Raw genomic sequence first — 26,408 nt, forward strand, 5'->3', positions numbered from 1 at the left:
TCATGCTATTCATGAGATAATTAGAAGGTTTAATAAAAAAGCTAATAATCCAGGGACCAGATTCAGAAAGGAGACACAAGTTTAAAGTAGTAATGAAAAGTAGCTTCCTGGGAAGTTTTCAGGTTGTGTGTGGAATTTCATGTATGCGGCAGACTGTGACAGCTACAGCCCCCAAACTACACGCCCACGCCCTTGTGTGTTACTCTCCCAAACTGACTTGGGCTTGATGCATGACTTGCTTTGGCCAACAGGACATTAGCAAATGTGGCACAAAAGAAGCTTGAAAATCCCTTGCGCTTTGGGGTTTGCTCTGTGGCTGCCCCGAGAGAACAGGTGAAGAAGCCCAGGTGAGCTCACTGGGGCAGAAATCGCGATGCCTCCAGCTTTTCTGGGCTCCTCAGTGGGGAAGAGAGAGAATGTATACCGAATCAATCACATTTTCTAAAGACACTTTGTACCGTGTGAACGTTCACTGACGAAATCTTTCAGAAATGTAATTAACTGCAGTTAGAATAACCTTTCCCTGACAAGGTGTTAAACTTTGTTACAAAAATCTAAGAATACATAAGACAATTGAGACTTAGTTTATTCCACATTTACCTTGAAACTCCCTTGATGGCACAGTACAGAGCTGTATAGAAAACTCAATGACAGAGGGCCCCGCAGGACCGCGCGGGCCTGTGGGAAACCAGCCCGCCCCATACCAGTGACGAACAGCCATCAAACCACTGGGTTTACTGGCTCCACTGCAGCTCGTGGATAAGAATGAATAAACTTCATTTGTGTGTTTACATTTCAGCAAAGATCAGCATCAAGAATCACCTTTCGGCAAACAGGTTCCTCAGCACATTTTGCTTCACTGAATTTTGGTTTGCACTCCTGTCTCCACCTTTCCTGTGGACAGGCTGCAACCTAAGAGAAGACTGTACTGTGAAAAGGCTGTAATCAGGTAGGCGAGCTGGCAAGGGTGCCTGTCCTTTCCTTGACCAGCTGCAGTTGTTAGAGCCATGGTTTCACATTCCTGCACTTGGAAAGCGCCTTGCTCATGTTTGCACAGAAGGGTGCAAAGTCACAGCTTCGGGAAGCCAAGAAGTCATGTGACCCATCCTTCATGGGGACAATTACACTTAAGCCTTTCCAGGAGGTTCTTTATCTTCTTTTGGAGGAGGGGAGGGAACAGATTGGGTAACATCCTAGGGCGCATCTGACCTTTGTCAACGGGGCCTTGTTTTAATGATTACCATTATAGAGAGGGGGTTGGTTTACTCTGAACATCAGATTCCTTACCTGTGAAATGAGGAGGCTTCTTAAGCTGGGTTATTACAAGAGTGTGAATAGAGACTAACACATGGTAAAGCAGCAGTAACACTAACCTCCTACTGCAGTTTAAGCACCTGAATCCTTTTTTTGATATGTGTAGTGACATTTGATAAATATGAAATGCACAATTCATTGAGAACCACTCCCATAGCAATCTTTATATTCATTCCTTAACTCCTTTACACAGAATCTCTTGTTGACCTATTGACTATTCTTTACTATGATTCAATGAATAAAAGAAAAAGCAGCTTAAGAACTAATTATGACTTAAAAAGTGTCATTTACAAAATATTAAGGAACATTCATCATAGCATGGCACAGTACAATCAGCCAGAGTTAGCTAGTGGAGAGTTTGACAAAGCAAAAAAAAAAACCAAACAAACCCAAAACAAACAAAAAAAGATTCACAAAAGTCTAATGTTTTTGGAAAACAATGCCATCAATCTGTCTCAAGATTTGAGTTCATCTAATATTGAGTCAAAGGTCCATGCAGTTGTGGTTAGTCTTCTCACCCTTAAGAGTGAGTGGCCTATAGATTTCATTAAGATTTTGTTAATTGTGCATGTCCTATAATCTGGAAACACCAGCTGCATCTGTAACCAGTGCTAGATTTAATAAATGTAATACTGTCACCAGCCTAACCAGAGCAGGTATTAGAACTGAACGATATAATTGATTGATCCACCTGAGAAAGTTCTCAGGTCTCTCCTTCAGCATAATAGTGTTTGCTGTTAAACTAAGTACCATCTGATCTGCTAATTCGTGACAAAAAGCATTAAAGATCCTCAGACTCTGGGATTTTGGTCGATTTCTTGTGCAGAAATTCCAATGAAAATGCTGTTGGAGAAACAGGTCTTGATTCTGGAATATGCTCCATTCTGTATTTTTCGATGTATGGTGCAGCTACTTCCCAAACCTGAAATGCAAGAACAAAACAAAGTCAAAGTGTTGACAACATTGTTTTCACATGCCATTAAACATCAACTTCATGTGAAGTCAAAACATTATCTCAACCTGACTAGATAACACAGCAGCTGTTTGCTTGCTTTTATTATAAGCCATTTGACACATGATCTGTCAATGAGTCTTTGGTTGCTTTAACAGCTTTTAAAATACAAAGTCCAAAATGTTTCTAAAGTTACCATGAAGGTTTTCAGCTGCTTACTCTTCTAAAGCAAAACAAGCCAGGAAACAAACGAAACCTAGAGAATTCAGTGTGGATGGAATTAAGGAAAGCCGCTCAAGGATGGGACTGTGTGTTTTCTAAGGCGAGCCTTAAATGATAAGAGGCAGTGGATTTCCTCTTTGCTCTCTTTCCATGCCACACGCCCTCTGTTCTCTGGACCCTTGCTACTCAGAACGTGGCCCCGGACCAGCAGCGTCAGCATCGCTTGGGACAAGTCAGAATGTCAGCCCCTCTGCAGACCTACTGAATCCCAACCTGCATTTTAACAAGAGCCCCTAGAAATTCACGTGCACTTTACAGTTGGAGAAGCACTGTTTCACAGCCTTGTTTAGTGTTTACCTCCACCCACCAACCTATTCCCTTTCAAGCATAACATCTTCTCAAACTAAAGTCCGGCTTTTGGTTTATATTATAGCTGCTTTTTACCTGGTTGCCGCTGATGGGGAAGGAGCATTTCCTATTCTTTTGTATTACCTTAGAAAATGTATTCTTTCAAAAGCTAACCTCCTTGAAAAGATATCTGCACCCCCAGGTTCACTGCACTATTTACAATAGCCAAGGCACGGAAGAAACCTAAGTGTCCATCAATGGATGAATGATACAGAAATTGTGAGATACACACACACACACACACACACACACACACTGGAATTTTATTCAGCCATAAAAAAAGAAGGAGCTCTTGCCATTTGTAACAACACGGATGGATCTTGAGGGCATCATGTTAAGTGAAATAAATCAGACAGAGAAAGACAAATATCATACGATCTCACTTATACGTGGAATCTAAAAAAAAAGAGTTCATAGATGCAGAGAACAGATTGGTGGTTGCCAGAGGTGGGGGTTGGGGGGAGTGGGTGGAGGGGGTCAGAAGGTACAAAATTCCACTTATAACGTAAACAAATCCTGGAGATGTCATATACAGCTTGGTGACTATAGTTAATAATACTGCACTGTATATTTGAAAGTTGTTGTGGTGACCATTTTGCAATATATACAAATGTCAAATCATTATATTGCAGACTAATATAATGATATATGTCAATCATATTTCAATTTAAAAAAAGGCTGAGCTCTTACACACCTCTCTTGTAGCACCAAGGTTGGCAGCAAGCAAGGGAATTCTTGTAGCACCAAAGTTGGCAGCAAGCAAGGGAATTGCCCTCAAAGGGTACAGGGAACACTTAGAAATGACAGGGGTGAAGGTCAAAGGAAAAAAATTGTTCCCCAAGAGCAGCGCAATGGTTCCAGGGGAAAATCAAGCAATTCTAGGGAACGTGATACCTACAAATTAAAGGCTTAAAGGCTTAAAGGCTTAAAGAACTTTAAAACTATGTTTTAAAAACGAGTCCGCATTCTAGGCATCTGTCCCTATCAGATGCATCTGCAGTCAATGTAGCCAGAGGGAAGAAGCAATAAAGAGACCCAGTATCTCACCCAGTGTGATGGGGCAGGACACACCAGTGCACTAGACACATCCAGATCCCTTTGAATAAAAACTCGGGAAATTTGTTTTCTCTTCAGGTCTATGCAGTCACTGAACCAGGTGGTGGTGGTGGTGATAGCATTACAGAAAGAGAATGTATCTTTAATAAGAGAGAAACTTCTTGATGGGGAGGAATCCATGAACCTTTCATCTCATTTTCTCCCCACAAATACTTGTCCCCAAATTCCATTTAAAATTCATCCCAGCTTCTAATCCTTAGATAGTCCATGTTTGGGTGCAACATGGGACACTTAAGAGTGTATCGAATAGTTTCTTAGTGACCCTGAAAGTTGTATGAGTACCTTTTGGTTCACTTCCAAGGAACAGCCAGGAAGCAAAAGAATATGAATGTTTCTCCACTCTCCACTCCCACTTTGCTTTCCCACAACCACCCCAAACTAAGAACTAAGCCAAGTAGCCAATTTACCTTCTGCTCTATGAGCAGTCTGTGCGCTGCCTCGATGTCCGGGGCCATGAAGCGATCTTTTATCCAGGGCCTGCAGAGACAGCACATCAAACCATGAGCCAACGTTAACTGCTGCCAGGGTTCAAAGTTCTAAAACAGTGTCACTTTCCAGGAATCTGTTTGACTTTACCTTACAACTGAGCGCACCAGGTCGTAGACCTTCTCCAGTGGAGTGGTAGTTTTCAAAGGGCGTAGAAACTCTATCCCTTGGCAGGCTGCAAGAAGCTCGATGGCCAGCACTGAAACAAGGAAGGACAAGGGGATGGCTGATTAGAGTCTGACTTCATGCTTGAGGGATATAAATCCCATGCAAGCTGACGGCCATCGCCAGCCAACTAACAGATGGTTGGTTCTCCCAGTCTATGGGTAGAATGAAGATCCCTTGGTATTTGGTTACCATCTTAAATGTGCTTTTCTAACCTCTTGGCTGCATCTTTAATGGTGAGAAGGGGAGAACTATCCAGGTAAATCAGCTTTCCCCTTCTCCCCTCAGCTGATCAAGATGGATGGCCTGTTTCCTATTTCCACCTTTGTGTAAATTTTAATTTGTTTTCAGTCTTGCTGTTCCCTATAGCCTGAAATACCTGGCAGATAGACTTTCATCAAAGGATTGAAGGAGCCAGTGAATGAGCAGATGAGTCTTTGGTTGCCCTGGAACTAATTCTCCAATGTCTGTTTCAAACCTTCAAACTTAAAGGCTCCCAAATCCACTAAAACTGAAATTCTAGCCATTGGCATCTTGCCAACTTTAAGTTTCTTAATAAAACAATCTTTACATTGTCTTTTCCTAGCTATGAACACTTGAGGAATGTACCATACCTTGAGATCCACTCTGAATATTGAAATCTAAATGTCTCTGCATTTGATACAGTCTAATGAAGAATTTTTTATAGAAATATAATTCAAAATTAAACCACTTTGGGTTCTGTTATTTGCCAAGAAGATAATTTAGAAGCTTAGAGGCCACTTAAGTGGTCTCTTGTTCAGGCCACTTAAGTGGTTAACCAAAATGGAGTATTAAAAACATTTGACTTCTTGTCTTAAAATTTATAAAGCACATTCCAAGCTCTGGTGAGTACAGACAGGTCACGATGGGAGAGGATGAAGTTACAGAATCCATTAGGACCTGGAAGAAACTTCACATTTTCTAGTCCAGTCCCCTCACTTTACACGTAAGGAACTGGAAACTTTGAGAAGTAAAGCATCTTATTAAATAAATGCTTATACTTATTTCATAGAGCTGGAGCTCAAGATCAGAACTGGCTAATCTTCCTGATTTGCCTTCACCCACATGACACAAACCTGGCCTCTTGGTTGGAGAAATGTGAGTAGGAAAATGGCAGATTTTGCTACTGCATATAACAGACAGCTTCTTAGGTGGGTTTGCAAGATAAACGTGAAACATGTCAGGAAAACCTTGAGTAACCATCTCTCAGCATTCTGTTAACTGCTCTTTGTTGCTATTCACAACCATAAGTTCTCCCTGATGCCATCAGATGGGATTTAAAAACCACACACTTCACTGATACAGATGCAAAGGGTTCAGTGTATCTTGATTTACCTGGATTTTTAAAAATACGATTCTCATTTATTTTGAAATAAGCTGATATTCAGTGGCCTAATAACCACCTTCACCCTTCCCTTCCAAAAATTTAAATACACTTAAAATATCCTAAGAATCATGGAAACACCTTCTAGTTTCCCATGAATATTTTCTTCACCTTAACAGAGTATGAGTCACATGAACTAAAACGATCCTGAGCAAATAAGCAATAGTTCTACTTAGATATATTGCAAGGATGTTCTTAAAGTTTTCAAAACTGACGCTATTCATTTTATCAACATCTGAGGCTAATGTATACCTGTGTCCCTTTCACTAAGAAAAGACTGCTTCTCCTGACCTTACATCCCCTTCCTTCCCACCTCCCCACCACCCCCTGGCCTTGACTGATGTCTGTGCTTGGGCTTCAGACTCCCTCTCACTCCAGATCTTTTTTGGACCTCCACGGGGCATGCGGATCTTAGCTCCCCAGCCAGGGGGATGAACCCACGCCCCCTGCAGTGGAAGCGCACAGTCTTAACCCCTGGACTTCCACGGAAGTCCCCACACTGGGTTTTTTAAGCTGCTCCCTTTGAAAAGTTTTCCCTCCTTCCTCCAGTGGGCTGGTAACATTTCAGGTCTTCTTTTCCCCTGAGTGCAGCCGCCTCTCTGTTCCTGGTGTTCTTCTCACCTGACCTCCTGCAGCCGTCAGCTGCCTCCACGTAGAGAACTGTCCTTCATCATCCATCCCAGTTCTTTCCTGAGTGTGGGCATCTGTACATCATTACGACGCATCCCAGAACAATTTATTTTGTGCACACACATCCCCTTTCCTTATTAAATACTGCTCTCCTCTTCCCAGTTAGCTGGCCCTATTCGTTTCAGGTCTTAATCTTAAACACTCCTTTGGAAATGCCTTTTCTCATCCCTTCAGACTAGGTCAGGTTCAGTTATAGCCTCCTATAACTCAATTCTTTAGTCAGAATTTTGTTAAGTGCTACAAAGAGTTGCCAAGTTGTTGTTCAATGTCTTCCTCTTTAGGTAGACTCTGATTTCCAAGAGGGCAGAGAATACCTCATTCACCATTTAATCCACTGTGCTCAGTGATACATGCCTTTCCACCGGAACCAGGCCGGATAGGGAGGAGAAGGGAGTGATAGTAAAGGGTACAAGGTTTCTTTCTGGGATGATAAACATGTTCTAGAGTTGATTGGGGTGTTGACTCACAACTCTGAGTATATTCACAACTCTACTAAAACCCACTGAATTGTACAATTTAGATGGGTGAATTGTATGGTATATGAATTATATGTCAACAGAGCTGTTACCAAAAAAAGAATACTCAACTCTCTCACATTTATCTTAAAATAGAGGTATTCTTTTGTCAGCCAACTGCTTCCAATACAGTTGCAAAAATTTAGGAATTTAGAGAACAATGCCTAAAGGAAGGCAGTTTCTCTTTAAGAAACCAAGCAAGCAGTGATTAAGAAGGCTGGAAGAGGTTGACTCAACACGGCTCCACCTATGAACTCTCTTTGCTGAAAAGGCTGGATCTAAATCTCGTCAAGTCTTTAGGACCAACGGCAACACACAAGAAATGATGGGACAGAGAACAAAAGTACCACCACGAGGAAGCTCACAGGTAAATCCAGAATGTCAGTCTCTGTCAGAAAACTAACGTGGTTTTTTAACTAGTCAATGGCATGAATTAAAAAAAAAGGGAGAGGGGACTGTTGTAGTTGAGATAATTTGGGAAAATTTGAATTTGTACTCGATGATACCAAGACTTATTGTTGATTTTTGTTGGATGTGATAATGGCATCATGGTGGATAAGAAAGTGTTTGTATTTGAGAGAGAAAGTATGCCGGAAGAAAACACGACAACAGGGATTTGCTTGAAAATAATTTGGGACAAGTAACAAAAAAAAAAAAAAAAAAAAAAGAAGCAAATGTGTTAACTGTTGAATTAGAGTGAAGCATATGATGGTTCCTGGTACTAATCTCTCCACTTCTGAATATGTTTTAAAATTTTCATATAAAAAAAGAAAAGCCAGCTGATGAACTGGCTTAGCCAGCAGGTGTGGTTCTTAATCTTCACCGAGCATCAGAACCACCTGGACGGCTTGCTAAACCCAGCTTGTTCTGCTGTCTTTCCTAGGGTCTCTGATTCAGCAGGTCTGGGACAGGCCCTGAGTTCCCAGGTGATGCTGATACTGCCGGTGGGGATCCCACTCTGCGGACCACTAGCGTCTGGTTTATCAGGGAGGCCTGCATCCCGGCCTGGCTGGGGTTACCTTGCTCCACGTGCTCAATGACCCTGAGGGCTTTCCTCGCTGCCCATCCTCCCATGGAGACATGGTCCTCCGTGGCAGCACTGGTGGAGAGAGAGTCCACGGACGAGGGGTGGCATAGAGCCTTGTTCTCAGAAACTGCAAGAGGCCAGAGAAGTTAAGTTAGGGACATACGTACGTTCCTAATAGAAAAATTGCCAAAATGACACATGGCTTCCCAAAGTGCTCCTCAGTGTGGGATACCCTCTCCAGGAGCTCTTGGTCGTTATCAAAGCACCAGATGGTCCAAAGTTACTTTGGGAAAAGGAAGAAGGTTGGGTTTTGTTTTTTTTTTTCCCCAAAGTGAGAAGGACTCTAAAACTAGTGAGTTCTGAGATAAGACCGGGATGGGAACCCTCATATTACAAAGCCAAGTTGAAAACACTAGAAGCATTTATCATGACAGGGAGACTCGGAGTAAAAAAGGTGATGGTCATTTCCAGGTATTGGAGGACAATCTGGTTATGTCACCAGAGGAGGCGGGATCAGAATTCAGGCATGGCGTTTGGGGATTGAGGCTGGACCCACAGATCTTCAGCAAGAGAAGATTTACAGTTGAGACTGTTCAATGATGACGTAAGTGGATGTACTGGGTTTAAGCAAGGGCTTGATGACTGCGGGGATGTCTTGGGGAGGTGGGGGGAAGTCTAGAGTTGGCCTAGGTTGCTGTCTCTCAAACTTTATCGTGCAAATGAATCACTGGCTCTTGTTAAAAGTGCAAATGTTGAGTTTTACATGGGGCCTGATATTCTGCTGTTCTAACAAATTGCCGGTGATGGCTGTATTTTTGGCCAGAGGACCACACCTTAAGTAGCAAGAACCTAGATTACAGAGTTCCTTCTCCCCAGCTTCAGAAGCTGGGAAAGGTCACACGCAAAGAGTTTTTTCCCCTCTTTTTTTGAACTTTGAGAGCAGCTCTGAGTGAAGCTGCAGTTCTTCTCTACGCTATAGGGGATCCTGAGATAATATACTATAAACTATGGTGATCCACTCGTCCTGGTTTTCCCAGAACTTTCAGGTTTCAGCACCGCGAGTCCTGGGCCCCTGAACCTGCTATGCGGATCACCTGGTTTGGTGGGACTTGTTCAGAAACGTAACCTACAAGTGGCCAAAAAAAGAAAACCACCAGTTTTATTACAATGAAAGCAAGCTGAGCAACTTCAGATGACAGCTAGGGCAGCTAAACACATTCAAACGAGGCTTCCCAAATTCATAACGCTTCTCTGAAAATCAATTACCACCCCCCATGTTAATGTGAGAAGTTGCTGCCCCTTAGAGGGATATTTTAGTAAGGAGGTGAGTGAGTAAATAGAAAATACTGGACAGAAAATGAACTCAGTGGCTCTTTGTTGGCTGTGTTGAGTCTTAGTGTGAGACTTAACTGAGGAAGGGGTGAGTAGTAATAGTAACAACAACTAATATTAATTTAGTGCTCATGACACTCCAGGCACAGTTCTAAGGCATTCCACGCATTCATTAATTTAATCCTCAAAACAGCCCCGTTGGGTAAATTTATCACCCCCATTTTACACAGGAGTAAACTGAGGGTCAACAGGATTAAGAGATTTGCTCCATATCATGTTGCTGGTAAATGGGCAGAGCTGGGATTCGGACCCAGAGTCTATGCTCTTATGAACCACTATGCTATCCTGCCTCTTGGGTACATTTGCCAGAAAAAATACCGGATGCCCAGTTAAATTAGAATTTCAGATTAAAAAAACAATTTTTTAGTACCAGATAATATGCTGAATAATTCAAATTTAACTGGGCAGCCTGCATTTCTATTTGTTAAATTGGGCAACCATATTTTAGGATTAAGTATTGATTAAAAAGAGATCCTCATTAATTGAAGTGAGAGCACAGATTTGCAAGCCAAAATGCCTGGGTCTGAATTCTGCTTTATTTCTTACTAGCTGTGCAATATTGAGTAGGTCACTTAACTTCTTGGATCTTCAAGTATTCATCTTTGAAATGGAGGAAATAATAGTACCTGCCTCTTGGTATTGTTTGACGATTGAGTAAATATAAGTGAAGCCCTTTGCACTTCCTTTGTGCCAGGCTCTATTCCGATGTTACTTCTCTGTCCCTTACAGTCTCTAGTCAGAAATCTGCTATATTAAAGCTCAATTTTCATAGAGGGCATCTTGCTTCTTATAAGCATTTTTGCATGTTGTAATCACATCCTTATGTTTTTAGTGGTTGGTATGTCTTATGGAATGTATCCAAACTTTAATCATCTGGATCAGTTCAAGTTTCACCAGTAGCTATAAACATCTTTTGCCTTTTTCCTTCTGATAATCTTCAAATTGAGATTAGTGAAAAAACTACAAAGATGAAGTTCACATGTGATGTCACATTGCTTCCTACAGAGAAATCGTGGAAACCTCCTTATTTACAACCTCATTAGTGTGTTATTATGTTTCAGTATAATGTTGCCTAGGTTTTATATTTTTTTCTCTAACCCTGTTGCATTTGTATTGAGGATGCACATGGAGGTGGTGAAAACGTTAGATCTCAAAGACAAAACGTGACACTTTTAGGTAAAATGGAAAGGCCTTTAGGTGGATAGGCTTGCATTCTGGGCAAAGTGCAGTGTCCTTACCCAGGGCTGCAGCCGTGCAGTGGGCTATCATGAATCCAGAGTTCAGACCACCTTCAGCCACCAGGAAGGCAGGCAGCTCACTGAGGGAGGGGTTGCAGAGCCTTTCAATTCTTCTTTCACTAATTGCAGCAAGTTCATGGACGCCAATGGCCAAATAGTCCAGGGCCTGAAAGAGTGTCTCAATTCAGTTGGCCTATATTAGAATATGCTTTCAGGGTCAGGAGCAATTCTGAAAAGCTTACTTTGGCTGGATATTCACCATGGAAGTTTCCTCCAGAAACAGTCTCTCCCCTGCTGGCAAAGACCATCTTTCAAAATAGGTTAAGGCTTTCACATAACACTTGGTGATCACTTCAAGTATAACACTTTCCCCAATTGCTCATTTCTAACATTGAGGTGGCAGCCCTTGTACAAAGGTAGGGTGGAGAGAAGGAAAGTCTTTCCACAGGCAGGTGTTGACATGAAGAGGTACAAAGGTAAACAAAACAAAACAAAAACCTTAAAGATGATTGTGTCCACCCAATTGGGGGGTCAAAGAAACATGAAGCATGAAATGATGTTTTCTCTTGGGATGAGAGATCCTCAAGCACCATAACATTACTAATCTGGTGGTCAGTACTTGCCTTCAAAAAGTTTATAACCTGAAACTAAGAACAGAGATCAGGACACCAGTTTAAAAGCAAATTCTGTTTCTTCAATGGGCACTGCGAGCTTGTGCTCCATCGAAGAACCTGCTGAATGGAAGATTTTGCTGATGAGCAACCACCAAATTGTTGGAACAATCAATTCTGGGAGAACTTTCAAACCTTCTACTCACTAATCCTGTGCCAGTGTTCACAGCAAATGGCGGCCAAGAGGTCATTGCAAACCCACTTAAGTCAGTGGCAACTTTGGACTCACCGAACATTAATACTCTCAGGGATCATTCCACTCCATCGTGTATTTTACTTAAGTCAACAGGAACCCTGACAAAGGCAGCAAAAGACTTTCCAAAGAGCTAATTTTCACCTACTGGACTAAAGACTATTCACAACCTATTAACTAGGAACTCACTCTGTGCAGGAAAGGTTCTGACTTCCAAAGATGTAGAGGTGCATGTGTTACTTAACAAGTTTGGAATTACCCTTTTCTGTGCATATAACTGTGAGCCTCTTAGGCCTAGCTCCTGCCCTTTTCCATGGACCCACCCCCAACGACAGGCCTTGGTCTTCTCTCCATTCTCTGAATCCTTATAGCAAGTGATCTCTGCACCAATTTACAACTTAAACAACATCTATCGTTCTCTAGTTGTTCCGAATTTGTTTGTTGGCTACTAAGTTATAGCAATTAGAAGTTAACTCCTATAATATCCAGCAACTATGTAATAGATGGTCTGTATATGCAACAGAAGATTGAGAAAAATATTCTTTCGGGTAACACCAGTATTGCTGGAGAACTCCCAAATATTAGCCAACTGGAAATTCATCAACAATTAAGAATCTTTCTCTGAGAAAGTAAAGGACTTTTGGCTGAAATTTTTGCTGAGGCAAGTGGTGGGGGAAGAATTTAGCAGGGAATGATCCTCCCTCCCTTGGCCAGTAACTTAATGGTATTTTTGTTTATTTGTTTTGCTTTTTATTACTCCATAAGATACCCTTTCAAGTCTAAATTATGTAAGTGTAGAATGGATACCTCTGCTCTACAGTGCAAGAAATAAGAGATGAGAGAAGAATGCATAGAGTTCATGAAAACTACTTCTCCATTTGGGGGTGGCTGGTGTTGAGGAGGGTTAGTGAGTTGAGGGGTATTTAGCTTGGGTCTGACTTAACTGTAAAACAACCTGAGAGGACATAAAACGCACATCCTGAAGTAAGCTTGTCAGAGAAGGCACATTGAAAAGGTCTAGTGAGAAACCTTATACAGCTGCTGTCTGCTAGCCCAGGCTGTGCAAGGCTTTTAGGGCTACTTTCTCCAATGTTAAGAACTGAGGCAGATGTGGGGTAGGAGAAATAGATTCCTAAGAAATAGATTCCTAAATGGTCTTCAAAGGCAGTATTGTCTCTGTGAAGACTTTGCCTGTGTGCCTCCTGACCGATCACATCGACTTCTGGGGGAACTAAGCCATCACAGAACCTTCCATAGCAAAAACAAGATGCCGCTGAGATACCCACACCGTGAAGGAAAAGAAGGGCTCCATCCTTGAGAGATGGAAGCATTGTTACTCTTCTTTGTACAAATATGGGAACACTGATTTGAGTAAACTCCATGTCAGAAATAAACTCAGGATGAGGAAAGCCATAACTCTTTGATCAATACTTAGGTAAGTGTTAAAAGGTTGCCTCTGTTTAGTGCACCATGGTATCACTAGCCCTAGGAAGCCTCACATAAATGCCATCCTACCCAGGGTCTCTACAATCACACTTGTGATGTAGATCTTCATCCTTCTACCAACAACCTCAGCAGTGGGTTTTAGGGCAGATGTCTTCGTGAAACCCTGCAGCCAATGTTGGAAATACCCCCTTTAACCTTTCATCTGTCAGTTTTGGAAGCACAGCACGTTAGACTCCGAACCTGAGACTAGGTTCACAGACCTGCCTCTGCCGCTTACCAGCTCAGCTCTAGAGCAAGGCATTTAACCTCGGAGCCCAAGTACTTAGTCTATGAAACGGAGCAACAGAGAGGCTACACAAAACGATCACTTAGATCTTAAAATGACCAGCTGGAATTCTATAATCACAGCTTAGTAAACCATCAAAAGATACAGGATTATCTGTTGCACTGTTAATTTCTGTGGTAATGATGTTCTTCGCAAATGCTATTGTGTCGTTCACCACACCATGGATCTAAAAGACAAGATCAAATGAGCTAATACATGGAAGACACTGATAATGGTCCCTGTCACATAGGCTGATATTCTTATTAGAATAGCAAGAACATTTAAACTGGGATTTATTCTTACTGTAGAGCTAATTGGCAATTCTTCCCCATAGATGTTTTCAGTCTAGCTAAGCTAGAACAGAACTTGCTGAGAACAAGGAAAACAGGGTATTTATGCTAGGGAGGACTCTTTAGTACCCTACTGATTGGAACTTGGTACAACCTGAAATATTGTTTCACTCTTGAGATGCGTGTTAGTGTGTCACTTAACTAATTGCCATTTGCAAATGAGTTGGAACATCTGCAATATAGGTTGCCTCATGCCAACCCAGTTCATCTGCATTTTATATTTAAAGTTACGACTCACAGATTCATTTATAATGGTTTATGTTTGCCTATTAAATGCAGATAAGATCTAACCATGGATATGCCCTTGAATTGTGGTTAGATTTTCCCGTGAACGTTCCTGGCAGGCTGGTTCTAGTTCTATCTAACAGGTAGAGCCAGTAAAACTCCATTAACTGGTTAGGATGATGCTATTACTAAGAATTTTTTGAAGTTAGGGCACTAAACCAAAACAACAAGCTGTCCGTCGGACTTCTCTACATGGGGGTTGAGCAAAGTAATTCAAAGGGAAACAAACAGCTTACCATATAGAACAGAAACTTTACGATAATTGGAAAGTGGAAGTATTACATATACCTCATTTTTAATAGAGGCAGTAAAGAAATCTGGATTACCACTGACCATTACATGACTTTCTAACACCTTCCTCTCTTTCTATTCCCCACCCCGACAAACTGGGGGAAAGAATAGAAACTTGTTGGCTTTTTTGTTTACCTGTGGACAGCAGCGCAAGGTGTAAGCATCCTGAACACGATCACAGAACCTGTGACTTTCTGTGGAAAAGATACAGGGATGGCAGGGGGCATGTTAGCAGTTCTTTCCAATTATTTCCAAAAGCAAATAAGCTCATTCACATAGGCACGCCCAGACCTGCTATTTCAGATGGGTGGTGATCTGAGTCCAAGAGGGACCGAAACCGAAAAGCGACTTCAACTTGCCCACGATGAGGGCGAACAGCGTGAATGTCTAGAATTGATGAAAGAGGAAAAGTCTGAGCAATTCTTATATTGAATGAACTACCATCGCTGGCACAGAACCATCCACTGTGCTGACACAGCCCTCAAAAGTCCAGGGGTCCTTAACCATCACTCAGGATTAGAAACGTAACTCCAAAAGCAAGATTTTCCTTATGGACTTTATTCTTTCTACTTTAAGTATCTGAGGGCAAACTATGTGTTGAGATCTCTGGGAATTCAACTCAAAACACTGGGCCTACCCTAAAAAAGTTTAGGCTCATAATGGAAGGGAGCTCAATAGTGGCCTAATTTAGCTAAGTCATTTTTTAGACAGTTTTTTTTGGTCCTACTACCTATAAGAGTAGGGAGTCTTTCCAAGTCATTACTTTCTAGAAAAGCTACCACTTCTACAATTTTTCTCTCCCGATTTCCAAATGGGGATCAGCACTAATCCTACTCTAGTTCTCAAATCCTGCCCATAAATTCTTAAGACAACATGTAGTTTGATGGGAGTCAGAGCTGGTGATCTGGGGCAGGTCACTTAACCCTCTGGGTCAGCATTTGTCTGTGAAACATGGTCGTTTCAAGGGTCAAGTGTGATGTAACTTAGATGAAGCTGCAGCAGTCCTACGAAGGCACAGGCACTTGGATTTTCTTCTTCCCTACCATCTACCCCCACCGCTCCCACGTCTGAACACCTTGACCAGCCTCCCCTCCCCCCCCTGCACCCGAGCTCTGCCTGAATGAATAGCAAACCAACGGAAGAGCCATGCTGACCAGTATCGAAGGCTTTGGTGGTGCCCTTCAACACCTCGAGGGTCAAGGACGCCACTATGTCAGCCTGCCGAGCAATGGCACTGGCTCTCTCCACAGCTTCACAGCCCAGGGAGGTGATCATCTGCGTCCCGTTGATGAGCGCCAGACCCTTTGTGGAAGGGGAGAGAAGTTTCCTAACGCTGTTTTTTGTAACAAGTGTATGTGCAAGTTGATTTCATATCTTTTGCTTTCATAAGAGAAAAGTTAGCCTGTCAGCTGAATGATGTTGCTCCATGGTTTCTAAAGTACAGGGCAGTAATGCTTATTTAAGTATGCAAGGATGAAGTGCCATCATCTGTGAAATCATTAGTATAAATCTAGCAAATGGAATAGCTGTTAAGTATCCCCGTCATTAAGGCAGCAGTGGTGCTCCAATGTAGATGGCATATCAAATCTTTAGCTCTTAATTATGCTGCATTTCTTCTTCAACTTCTCATCATTATAGACAAGACACCTTGAAAAATTTCTGGTCCGAGACTCTTGGCTTAGAGCATCCCAAGGGATGTTGGCTTACAGCATCTCTTAGGGGTCCTTAGAGATCCCGATTTGAAGTTTAAGTTCTTCTGTAAGAGAACCTCTAAGCATCTGTGGCCTGAAGAGTCTTTTCAGTGCTTACGGCAGAGCCCTTTCTTCAGTGCCCAACTTAAGCAAACATGGAAGCTATGTTTATTTTAAGAAACCAGTGAGGCTGATATTAAGACTGAAAATAGCTATTAAGTAAAGATTTGTTAAAACGAACAAATTTTCCTTGAGTCTCCTTACCTCTTTTGGCTTCAAAACAATTGGTTTCAATCCATGAGCTGCCAGGACCTGTAGAATGATTTAAGGGGTAAAAATGGGTATCAAATGAAATACCAGCGTATTTCTAATTTCATGTGGAATCCAATAAAAGATTTTTTAAGCCCAAAGGTCTGTCTTATAAAAGATTAGACCTATGTGAATTGGTTCTGTTTATCTTCGCTGGTCTATTCTCTAGTTCTGTTCTTTAGTCTGCAAGCAGACTTAGCTTTCGAGTAATTTTTGTACCTACGTCAGGGGCTAGTGTCTACAAAATCAACCCTGAATGTTGGTTTCTAGGTCCTTTGCATTCAGTTTACACTTTAGTGATTCACTTTTTTTTTTTTACTGCTGCTTCCTGAGCAGATGCACATCCAGATGCAGGTGCGCTAAGGCTGAGCTCCAAACTCTGTCCACATTCCCTGGCCTCCAGAGCTTGACCTAAAAGTCCTCCACCCTCGTCCCACTTGTCTGAACACTAGCAGAACCTCAGAGCAGGGCTTCTCACTTGTATGGCAAATGTGTGAGCACCAGTGAAGAGGGCCTTATGGGCCCAAGAGATGGACACAGAATCCTGAGGAGAAATGGGCAGAATGATCTTCCCCTGAAATAAAAGAAGTGAAAGCAATCACTAGGTTAAGATCCCTCTAGGGAAGAAGGAAGACACAGAGGCAGGACCACTGACTCTGTCAATTTCACAAGCTTATTAGGATATCTATCACATGATTAACTCTGTCCCAGGAGTGGGGCTGAGGGTAGGAAAAATGGAGACAGACAAGCTCAAGGGCAAACACAGACATAGTATGTTAAGTGTAACAGGAGGTAGGAAGTGGGTAAGGTTCCGTGGAAAATAATCACATAAGATGCTGGGAGGGCACAAAGGAGGGGCAAAAGGGAGTTGACGGGGTGGGCCTGTAGGGAAAAGAACCAGAAGAGCAGAGAGGGAAGTTTCTCAGAGGACTTAATCAGAAGCAGGAACAGAAGAATGGACATGGCCGGTCCCTCTGCCTAGGACACAGGGCACTCCAGCTGCAGGCCACCTCTCGCTTCTGTGATGTACAGTGTTGGTGGGGAAGGATTTGGCTGGGGGGTGTGGATATGACAAGCAAGACTCTTGTAAGCCACTTTAATTTTAGACATCATCCTGAGGACAGTGAGAAGCATTACACGTTTTGGCCAGGACACGCTTGGATTTGCTGTGTGAAGTTGGTTGTGGGAACACTGTACATAGAGAAATAATCAAGATCAGTCTGCATAGAAGGAAGGTGATCTGGAACCCGAACCCCCGAAGGACTATCTGTTCCCTTAACTTCTTCCTCCTTGGTCCTCTGCCCCTTCAGTTACTGTTAGGGGACCTCCCAGCAAGAGATCAGAGACGACACTTCAAACAATTCTTTGGGCTGCTCTGATGAATTTGGAGATGAATGAAGAAAACGTTAAAGCTTTATCAAAAACAAGCCTTTCTGATTGGCCACCAGATGAGAGCTTTGGGGGGAAGGGGGGAGTGGAACCTCCTTTCCAGAGGTTATAAGTCAGTGCTATGATCCACAGCTCTGTACCTATTAGACCAGCAAGTAAATAAACCTGCAACAACATGTGACCTCCTGGATAGGCACTGGAAATGTTTTAGATGCAGAATAAATTCCCGCAATTAACACTGGCTGCTGTACCTTTTTACCAAGGTGATCACCAAGTCCAGAAGGCTGACAGTTGCATATGGAAGCTAAGAGCCTTGCCTAGTTTGACATCTGTACTGTGCTACGGCTGAGCTCCTGACTCTGTCCACACTTCTAAGCTTCAGTTGTCACAGCCATAGAATAGGGATAACAGTGACTCCCTTGTTGGGCTGCTGTAAGGATGGAGTGCTAGAAAGCATGCAAGTACACCTGGTGTCCAGCCTCGGGAAATTACTGCAGGTGGAAGCTGTTATTAAAATCTTACGTATTTAGCGTCAGCCCAGCCACTCTTCGGAGACCACATCTTCCCTTCCCCAATTAGCCCAAGAGCAAGATGAGAGAGTGGGGCAAGGTCTCCACTGGCACCAACAGTTCCTTTCTCTGGAACATAGGGCAGGCAGGAGGCTGGGAGAGAAGGAGGCACCGGTTACTTCAAGAGCACTTCATTCTGGCCATCCTCGCTTTAGGGAAAGACAATTCCTCAAGCACAACTAATGCTTAAGGGACCTGGCTGAGCTGCTATAGAAAGAAAAAGGAGAGGGGGAGAAAGAGAGAGAGAAAGGAGGGAAGGAAGGAGGACCCTCCCGGGAGCAAAGCTTTCTCTGTAAGCCACTTTAAGTTTAGACTTTATCCTAAGGACAACGGGAAGCGTTACAGGTTTTAGCCAGGACACGCTCGGATATGCTGTGTGAAGGGGGCGGGGGAACACTGTACATAAAGAATTAAGGTCAGACTGCATGGAAGAAAGGTGATCTGGAACCCGTACCCCCATAATGACTACCTCTTCCCTTAACTTCTTCCTTCTCCTTGGTCCTCTGCCCCTTTGTTTACTGTTACTGTGCATGTTCTAATCTGACCTAGAAATTTCTAGAAATTCTAGCAATGTATCTTAAAGATGTGGTCAGGAGCTAGCTGTTATTCTTTGCTGCCTTATTTCTAAGAACATAAAGTTTAAAATGATCCAAATAGGAAATTAAGAGACTTTCATAGGACTGATTGGTGTATGTAGCCATTAAAAACTATTGGAGAATGTTTGAAAACATGTAAATGTTTACATTAGAAAAGTAATACAGGGACTTCCCCGGTGGTCCAGTGGTTAAGACTTCACCTTCCAATTCAGGGGGTGCGGGTTCGATCCCTGATCGGGGAACTAAGATCCCCCATGCCTCGCCGCCAAAAAACCAAAACATAAAACAGAAGCAATATTGTAACAAATTCAGTAAAGACTTAAAAAAATACATTAAAAAAAAGTAATACAAATTGTTCTAGAAAGATAAGGTGCACCAGGGTTTTAACAGGGGTTCTCTGGGGAGGTAAAGTCATAGTCAATTTGCTCTCTTCTCTTCTGCCCAATTCCTGGTCACCCAGTCTGCCACCTCACCAGCACTTATACGTGGACGTGTACTGTTTTGGAGGAAATTCCCATTAAGTTACTCAAAAAGGAGGCTACATTTCCAAGGTAAACTCAGACTACTGATAGCAGTTTTTTTCCAACTGCTACGTAATGTCAGTAAGATAAAGCAGTGCCACTCACAGGTCAGCTTCCAGGTCGTAGTTCACCCTGGGGAATTCTCAGAACTCTAGGACACAGAGGTACCCTGGGCTCACCCATAAAGCGCAGGTGGATTCACGGCTGAAGTTGCACTATCTGGGATTTTAGGCTTATAGTCGGGCAGACTGGGTGGGAGTAGAAATAGGTGTTGAATCACTGCTGGTTGGTTCAGCACAGCCTTGTATACTATATATTGTTCATTCAATTGCTATTCACTGATTGGCATATCACACTTATAGGTCACTTGTGCCTATAGCACAGAAAATCTAGCATGTGTTTTGCTCTATGTGACTGCCCAGCCCTGCTTTTCCTCCCACTCCTTCACCCCAAAGAGTCCCCAAGTTTCCACTGACCTAGAATGTTTATCCTTATTTGTGGGAAGGGACAATGGCCTCCCACGCATGTCAAATCTCATCTCCACACTAGAATTATCCCAAGAAGCAAGCTCCGAAGAGTTGAGCTGCCTCCTATCTTGGCACTAGACAGCTTCCTGATCACAAGCAAGCCTTTCATCTGCATATTTCTCTTCTACCTTTGTAAGAGACTGAATTTCAGTTTTTCAAGTCTGGCTATCCCACCCCCTGGGGAGCATGAAGATTTCAGATTCCCAGGCACCAACCAGAACTACTGAATTGGTCTCTCGGGTGGACAACCAGGAATCGTTATGTTTCCCAGATGATTTGATGCAACTTCTCTAACCACATTTAAACACCACTGAATCCAAGGTTCTCTCCAGCCCTGAACTTAAGGCCAGACTTAAGGGGCTTGTTCTAGTCTTAAAGATGCCAAATGCTAAGTGAAGGCTGATAGAGAATGGGTGAAAGTCCACAGGAGTAAGAGTCTCTGCCTCACTCCTACCTTGCACCCCCATCTAGCTAACCTCCTTCTTGCCAAGCTCATTTTCCACTCATCTCCATTAGTTTATGTCTTCTCTTCTCACCAATTTCTCACCACCCCGTCAATCAAGTCTACCTGTGGTACACACACAGCCTCATCAGAGGGTCAGTTGGGTATCTGTTGCATTACCATTAAATACTTCGATAACTTGTTTGAGAGTCTCCAGGGAAATGCCACTGTATCCTTTGGCCAAGACATTGACCCTTAAAGCCAAGAGCATCCGACATCTCTCAGGGATTAGTGGTTTCCCAACACCTACAAAACAGAATTGAAGTTTTCTCCAAGAAAAACAAAAGCTTTTCCTTCTCCCAGCCGTCTCCATCTCAAATTTCTCTCCACGTCTTGGCTCAGATAGTTGCACTGCTTTCTCTCCTGATTGTCTTGCTTCTTCAAGTCTCATCTTCCAGACAGATATGAGAATCCAGTTTTGCCTTCTCACTTCCCCTTCTTGGAAGCGTCAGTGAACGCCCCGCCCTCCTCAATACCCTTAGAATAGCGTCCGGACTCCTCAGCACAAGCTCTCTTGCAGTCTGATGGGATTCTTGACAGACTTTCCCATCTCACCTTGTCCCGAACTACTCCGCCCTGAGTTCCAGCCTTAATTTCGTGTCCCCTGACTGCATCACCCTCTTGGCACGACGGTATTCACGCTCCCATCCCAACCCCATCCTTTCACCTGGCCCATTCCTTTTTCTGAGATTCAGCTGAAAGGTGGTCTTGTCTGATACTTTCTGCTTCCCCCCTCTCCATCCCCCGGCAGCAGAATTGGCACCTACTCCTTGGGATCCGCTAGCTTCTGGACGCTGTTAAAGGATGCCTGACACTGTGTGACACAGTCATCCGGGTATTGGTTCCAGGGCCCCCAACCCAACCCCCCTGCAGACACCAAAATCCCCAGATGTTCAAGTTCCTTATATAAAGTGATGTAGTACAGTCGGCCCTCAGCATCTGCGGGTTCCTAATCTGTGGATTCAGCCAACATCCCAGGCTGGTTGAATCTGGGAATGCAGAACCCGGAGATACCGAGGACCGACTGCACTTCATTCAAATCAAACAAGATCTAGGAGGCCCTGAATGTTTGGAGTGAGTTACCTGAAGAATGTGAACGTACTAGGTTGACCTGGAGCTCCCTGGAAGAGAAAGAAAAAAAAAAACCCTCTTAGATACCTCACCGTGAAAATGTTCCCTCAGCTGGGAACATAGTTAAATCTTTGGAGGGACAGAATAGGCATGATAGGGCAATGGAAGAAACCAGCAAGTCTGTGTTTTCTATGTCAACTCATGTGTGAGTTAATCCGAGCCTCACCCTCCTTATTTGTAAATTGGGGCAAATGTTAATTATTTCTGTTGTTGAAAGAAATCTCCAAAATGAGAATAGTTGGCATGTGACTGTGTGTGTGTTTGGTGGGGAGGAATCAAACTTACTCTAGTTTACTGACAGGAATTACAGTTCTGGCAAATTTCCCAAAACCTGTAGTAATGCCGTAAACAACTAGAATAAAAACCAGACGTTATACAATTAGACACAGGCGGCATTTTTTTAAGCCTATAAACAGAACTGCGTAATACAAAGAGAAAAGGATACCAGTTTTTTCTTTCACGATGCTTTCTATGACTTCCCTGGAGTTCTGCACCTTCTTTTCAGCAGTGGGGGTGAGCTAGGAAAACATTGGTCAGAGCTGAACATGTCAAAGATTTACACGTGCCGCGAAAAAAGTCAGAGGATGTCCTTCCCCTCCCTCCAGCATACCTTGATTTTGTAGTGTCCCTTGCCCAAGCTGACCAGATCCTCTGTGGTCAGGCTGTCCCCATCTAAGGCAATGTACTGCACAAAAGAAGGGAATCTCCGTGAGTGCAAACAGCTTAGTCGTTCAAACAAAAGAGTAGGGAAGCCTGAAGCAGAATTAAGCTCTGACACGTCAGAGATTTTATCGCTACTATCAAACACTAATGTGCTAGTTACAAAGACAGCTTGCTGAAGAGGAGGTTCAGGAAGGAAAATTAGAAGTGGAAAAGCATAATGCCTTTCCCTGTTACACAGAGCTGGATAAAGCCCTGTCCTCACTGATGATGCTTGGTCATAAATTTTGCTAGCCCTCCCCCTCCTTAAATGAGGGGTGGGGCGACTTAATTTTCTTAAAAAAAGGAAGTGGTTTGAAACTTACCTTTTCGGGTTCCCGGTATTTGCTGTATCTGTAGCCAGGTAAAGGAAGATACTGGGTAGTGTGGAAAAGCCCCAGCCCCATCATTGGCAGCAGTAGCCCCCAGAGCAGACCAACAAGCCTGCAGAAAAGGATACAGGTAAACTCCTTCTGGTTGCGATGGAATGAAGTCGGAAGACATGGCATCCCCTTCTATAACTGAAACAAGAGTGCAAGAGAGACCCCTTAGGGATCACAGTGGAGAGCCACTTTTGGCGTTACTGGTAAACCAAGAAAAGGGCTCTTCAATTGCCTTCGAAATTCTACGGAAAGGGCTGCTTTAAAACGACTTCTCATGCTTTTAAATTTACAAAGGAGGAGAGCAAAAGGCAGAGATGTAGGTGCCAGGCATGCATGAAAGGGTTTGAGTGAAAGTTCAAGATCCAACCCCACCTCCATCCCCATCACCGGCTTTATTTTGTTTTAAATCTATTGTTTTAATATTTAATATTTTAAATATATTTAATATTTAAATCTATGTGTTTTAATATTTGATAGTTTCGTTAAACAAAATAGATTTAATTTTGTTTTAAATCTATGCTACTGGCCTCCAGTCTGGTGAGGTTCTTTTGAAGGGCAAAGGGATTTTCAGAATGATTCAGTAACTGCAAAAGGCTTCAGCCCTGCGGTCTTGAGTTCAAATCTAGTCTTTGCTACTAGTAAGAAGTCTCCTCCTTTCCGAGTCGGCTGCCTCATTGTAAAAGGTGGATAAGACTCCTGCCTTCCTTGCAGGGGTGTGCGAGAATCCCACCCCCGTTCCCCACCCCCCCCCCCCCCAATTGGGGAGGACAAGGGACCGTCCCTCCCGGGAAGGCCCGGCCGAGTGATTCGCACCCCTCCCCTCCGGCCACTCACCCACTTCCACGAACTCGTTGTCCTCCAGGGCCACCTCCAGCGGGTCCTCGTGGTCCAGCAGGCCCAGGCCCTTGCAGCGGCGCACGAGGAAGCTGACGTTGTCCACCGAGGCGAAGCCACCATTGTCTGGCTTGTTCTTGATGTACCTCCGTACGGCCTCCCGGCCCAGCCAGCCCACCGTGAGCTGCGCATCCTGGCAGGGCACCGCCAGCCACTCTCCGCGCACGTGCACCGTATACCTGGGCATGGTCGTCCGCTGGCGGCAGTCACCAGGAGGGGAGAGTTTTATCCGGGAATGACTACCGAGGTGTGGTTGATAGGGAGAAGTGGGATGGGCTTTCAAAACACGCCCCCTCCCTTGCCTTTACTCATTCACGCATTGGACAAATATTTATTGAGCGCCCCACGGTGTCCCTTTGATATTTTTGCAGCTGAGCGAGGGGCAGGAGAGCGGGATGCAGGCCGCCTTTCCACCTGCCCCGCCGTCCAGGTCTGCTGCCAGCGAGGCCTGGCTTCTCCCGCCCTCGGGTCCTAGAGCCAGCCGACCCTGCTGCTGGCCCTGTCTCCGCAGGGGCCCTGATTCCTCCCTCCCCTGGTTTCTGTCTGCGTTCTCCTCCAATAAGGGCAGCTTATAAACACCATGTTCCTGTCTTTATCTGGAATTACTCAACTGTAAAATGCTCTTCACATTGGTGGCCAACTGTGACACCAGGGAGTGTGGCAATCTTCATGCATTTGTTTATTCCCAAATACGTGTTGAGCAACTCCGCCCTTACCACTATGAAGGTTTTCTGAAGCTGTCCCTCCACAAAGGGAGAGGGCAAGGCCAGAGGTCATTTTCACAACTAAAGGTCACCATTTGGGTGACAGCCACCTCGGCTTGGACTCCAGCTCCACCGCTTATTAGCCTGGAGCAGTAAGTTATTGATTAGCCTCTGTTTCCTCATCAAAAGGCAAAGGGGCTAATTTCCTCACTGCAGTGTTTGCAGTATCTACCTGGGATCAAATCCTGGTCCTGCCATTTCCCAGCTGTGTGACATTTGGGCAAGTTACTTGACTTCTCTGGGCCTCTGTTTCTTCACCTACAAAATGGGGATAATAGTACCTATTTCAAAGGGCTTTTGGGAGGATTAAGTGAGTTCGTATATGTAAAGCCGTTAGAGCAGCACCTGGTACAATGGAAATGCTATGGAAGTGTTTGTGATGACTATTGTTTGGACTTTAATATATACCTATATTGCTTTATAAATGTTCTTTCATCGTGGTATCCGGAATGGATATCCCTAATCCAAGGAAGCTTCTTCAACACAGATAACTGCTCCCTGCACCCGATTCATTAACTAGTATTAAGGAACTCTGAAGAGCATGAAAAGGGAATCAAGGAAATGTTGGCACTGTTTTAACTAGGCAGCATTTTAATAGTAAGCCAGTGTCTAGAAATTGGATTATTCCAGTGGAAAAATCCTGAAAAGTCTGTTTCCACTAAAACAGACTCCTGTTGGGAATAGAGACACAGTTGTGATATCATAGAAAACACCCACACCCAGAACGTCCTTCTCTGAAACCTTCCCGGGGAAGTGTACAAAGAAAGAGCTGCCCCTCCATGCGCTTCATTAAAACTTGCACTTCAGCCACCCACATCCTGACCGCACTCTGGAATTCATCATCACCTGAATTTCATCCACATAAGAAATCTTAAATTCCAGTACCCCACCTTCTGACCACAGCCTCCTCGCCTTCCCGTTCTCCCCTTACGTCAGTCATCTCTGACCTTGAACCTGGCTTCCGGTCAGTTCCTTCTTCTTTGCACTTCCCACTGGTTTTCTCCCTCACTTTCCTTGGAAGCTGGTCCCCTAGTTACTCGCCTGGACCATTTTCTTCAGCACTTTGAAATTCCTTTATAACCCTAACCCTATTGCTACACTCTGAATAAACCGCCACCCGTCCCCCACCCCCGGGGTTATCACAACAAACTTCCGTCTGTGTTCACCCGGAGAGGCAGGCTCTGCTACAGAAAGTCTTGTGATGGGTAGATGGTGGCCCTGCCTCCTAATGCCCCTCCCCCTTAGAGAGTTCCCCAAACAGTCACCCTCCTCCTCAAGGACCTTCTCAATAGCCACCTCCTCTAATTCTCAGAGGAAGCCCTTACCAACTACATCTCAGAAAACTGAGGCCCTTAGATGTGAAGCACCTTAACTTTCTGTCCTCCTCCATTACCTCATCCAACACATAATTCTTGAATGCCTGTTATGTCCCAAGCACTATGCTAGGTGCCGGGAATGAAATAAGATACATCCTCCACCTTCACGGTGCTTACTCTCTGGTGATGAATGCAGATGTATAAAGAAGATTAATAAGAAGTCCAACTATCCCCTGTGCTATGAGAAAACCCAAACTACTTGGGCACTCCAGTTGCTGGCCCCAGCTGAGCCCAGTTTCTGAGTAATCCCAGGCCAGACATCAGACATGTGAGGGAAGAAGCCGCCTGATCATACAATTTGAGTCATGCAATTTGAGTCATGCCCAGCTGTTTGAGGATTCCAAGCTCCGGCCCTAGACACCGTGGAGCAGAGACAAGCTATTTCCACTGGCTCTGTCCAAATTCATGACACAAAAAACCCATAAGTCAATACCTTTACTTATGTTATTCTTTCTTCACCCAGATGGAAAACACTTCCAACTTTCTTTGCTTGGCTAGATATTTCTTATTCCTTAAGACTCAGTTTAGGCCTTCTCTTCTCCAGGAAGCATTCCCTAAACACTTCA

The 26,408-nt window shown here is 43.8% G+C and overlaps 1 protein-coding gene across 1 annotated transcript; it reads right to left on the reverse strand.

Moving 5' to 3' along the window:
• Positions 1-1,570: 1,570 nt before the first annotated feature.
• Positions 1,571-23,923, reverse strand: HAL (histidine ammonia-lyase). The gene is made up of 20 exons (XM_059934749.1): positions 23,643-23,923; positions 22,886-22,946; positions 22,752-22,779; positions 22,337-22,411; positions 22,172-22,244; positions 22,012-22,078; positions 21,679-21,716; positions 20,716-20,841; positions 18,403-18,542; positions 16,447-16,494; positions 15,646-15,793; positions 14,783-14,878; positions 14,627-14,685; positions 13,672-13,752; positions 11,173-11,238; positions 10,931-11,096; positions 8,293-8,427; positions 4,589-4,697; positions 4,420-4,489; positions 1,571-2,236 (listed from the first exon to the last, which is right to left on the reverse strand). The coding sequence occupies exons 1-20, from the start codon at positions 23,887-23,889 to the stop codon at positions 2,096-2,098; spliced, it is 1,974 nt and encodes a 657-aa protein (XP_059790732.1). The 5' UTR covers positions 23,890-23,923; the 3' UTR covers positions 1,571-2,095.
• Between the last annotated feature and the right edge of the window lie 2,485 nt (positions 23,924-26,408).

Source organism: Balaenoptera ricei, chromosome 10 (genome assembly GCF_028023285.1).
Source record: "Balaenoptera ricei isolate mBalRic1 chromosome 10, mBalRic1.hap2, whole genome shotgun sequence".
Classification (NCBI taxonomy): domain Eukaryota; kingdom Metazoa; phylum Chordata; class Mammalia; order Artiodactyla; family Balaenopteridae; genus Balaenoptera; species Balaenoptera ricei.

What these genes read in the sequence shown, in the direction of transcription:
- HAL (XM_059934749.1), bottom strand. Translation starts at nt 23,889, where the DNA reads ATGCCCAGGTATACGGTGCACGTGCGCGGAGAGTGGCTGGCGGTGCCC. An exon ending in ATTCCTGTCAGTAAACTAGA is followed by an intron (nt 21,717 to 22,011) that starts GTAAGTTTGATT and finishes TTTCTCTTCCAG; the next exon opens with GGAGCTCCAGGTCAACCTAG. An exon ending in AGTTATCGAAGTATTTAATG is followed by an intron (nt 18,543 to 20,715) that starts GTAATGCAACAG and finishes CTTCTCTCCCAG; the next exon opens with CCTCCTGCCTGCCCTATGTT.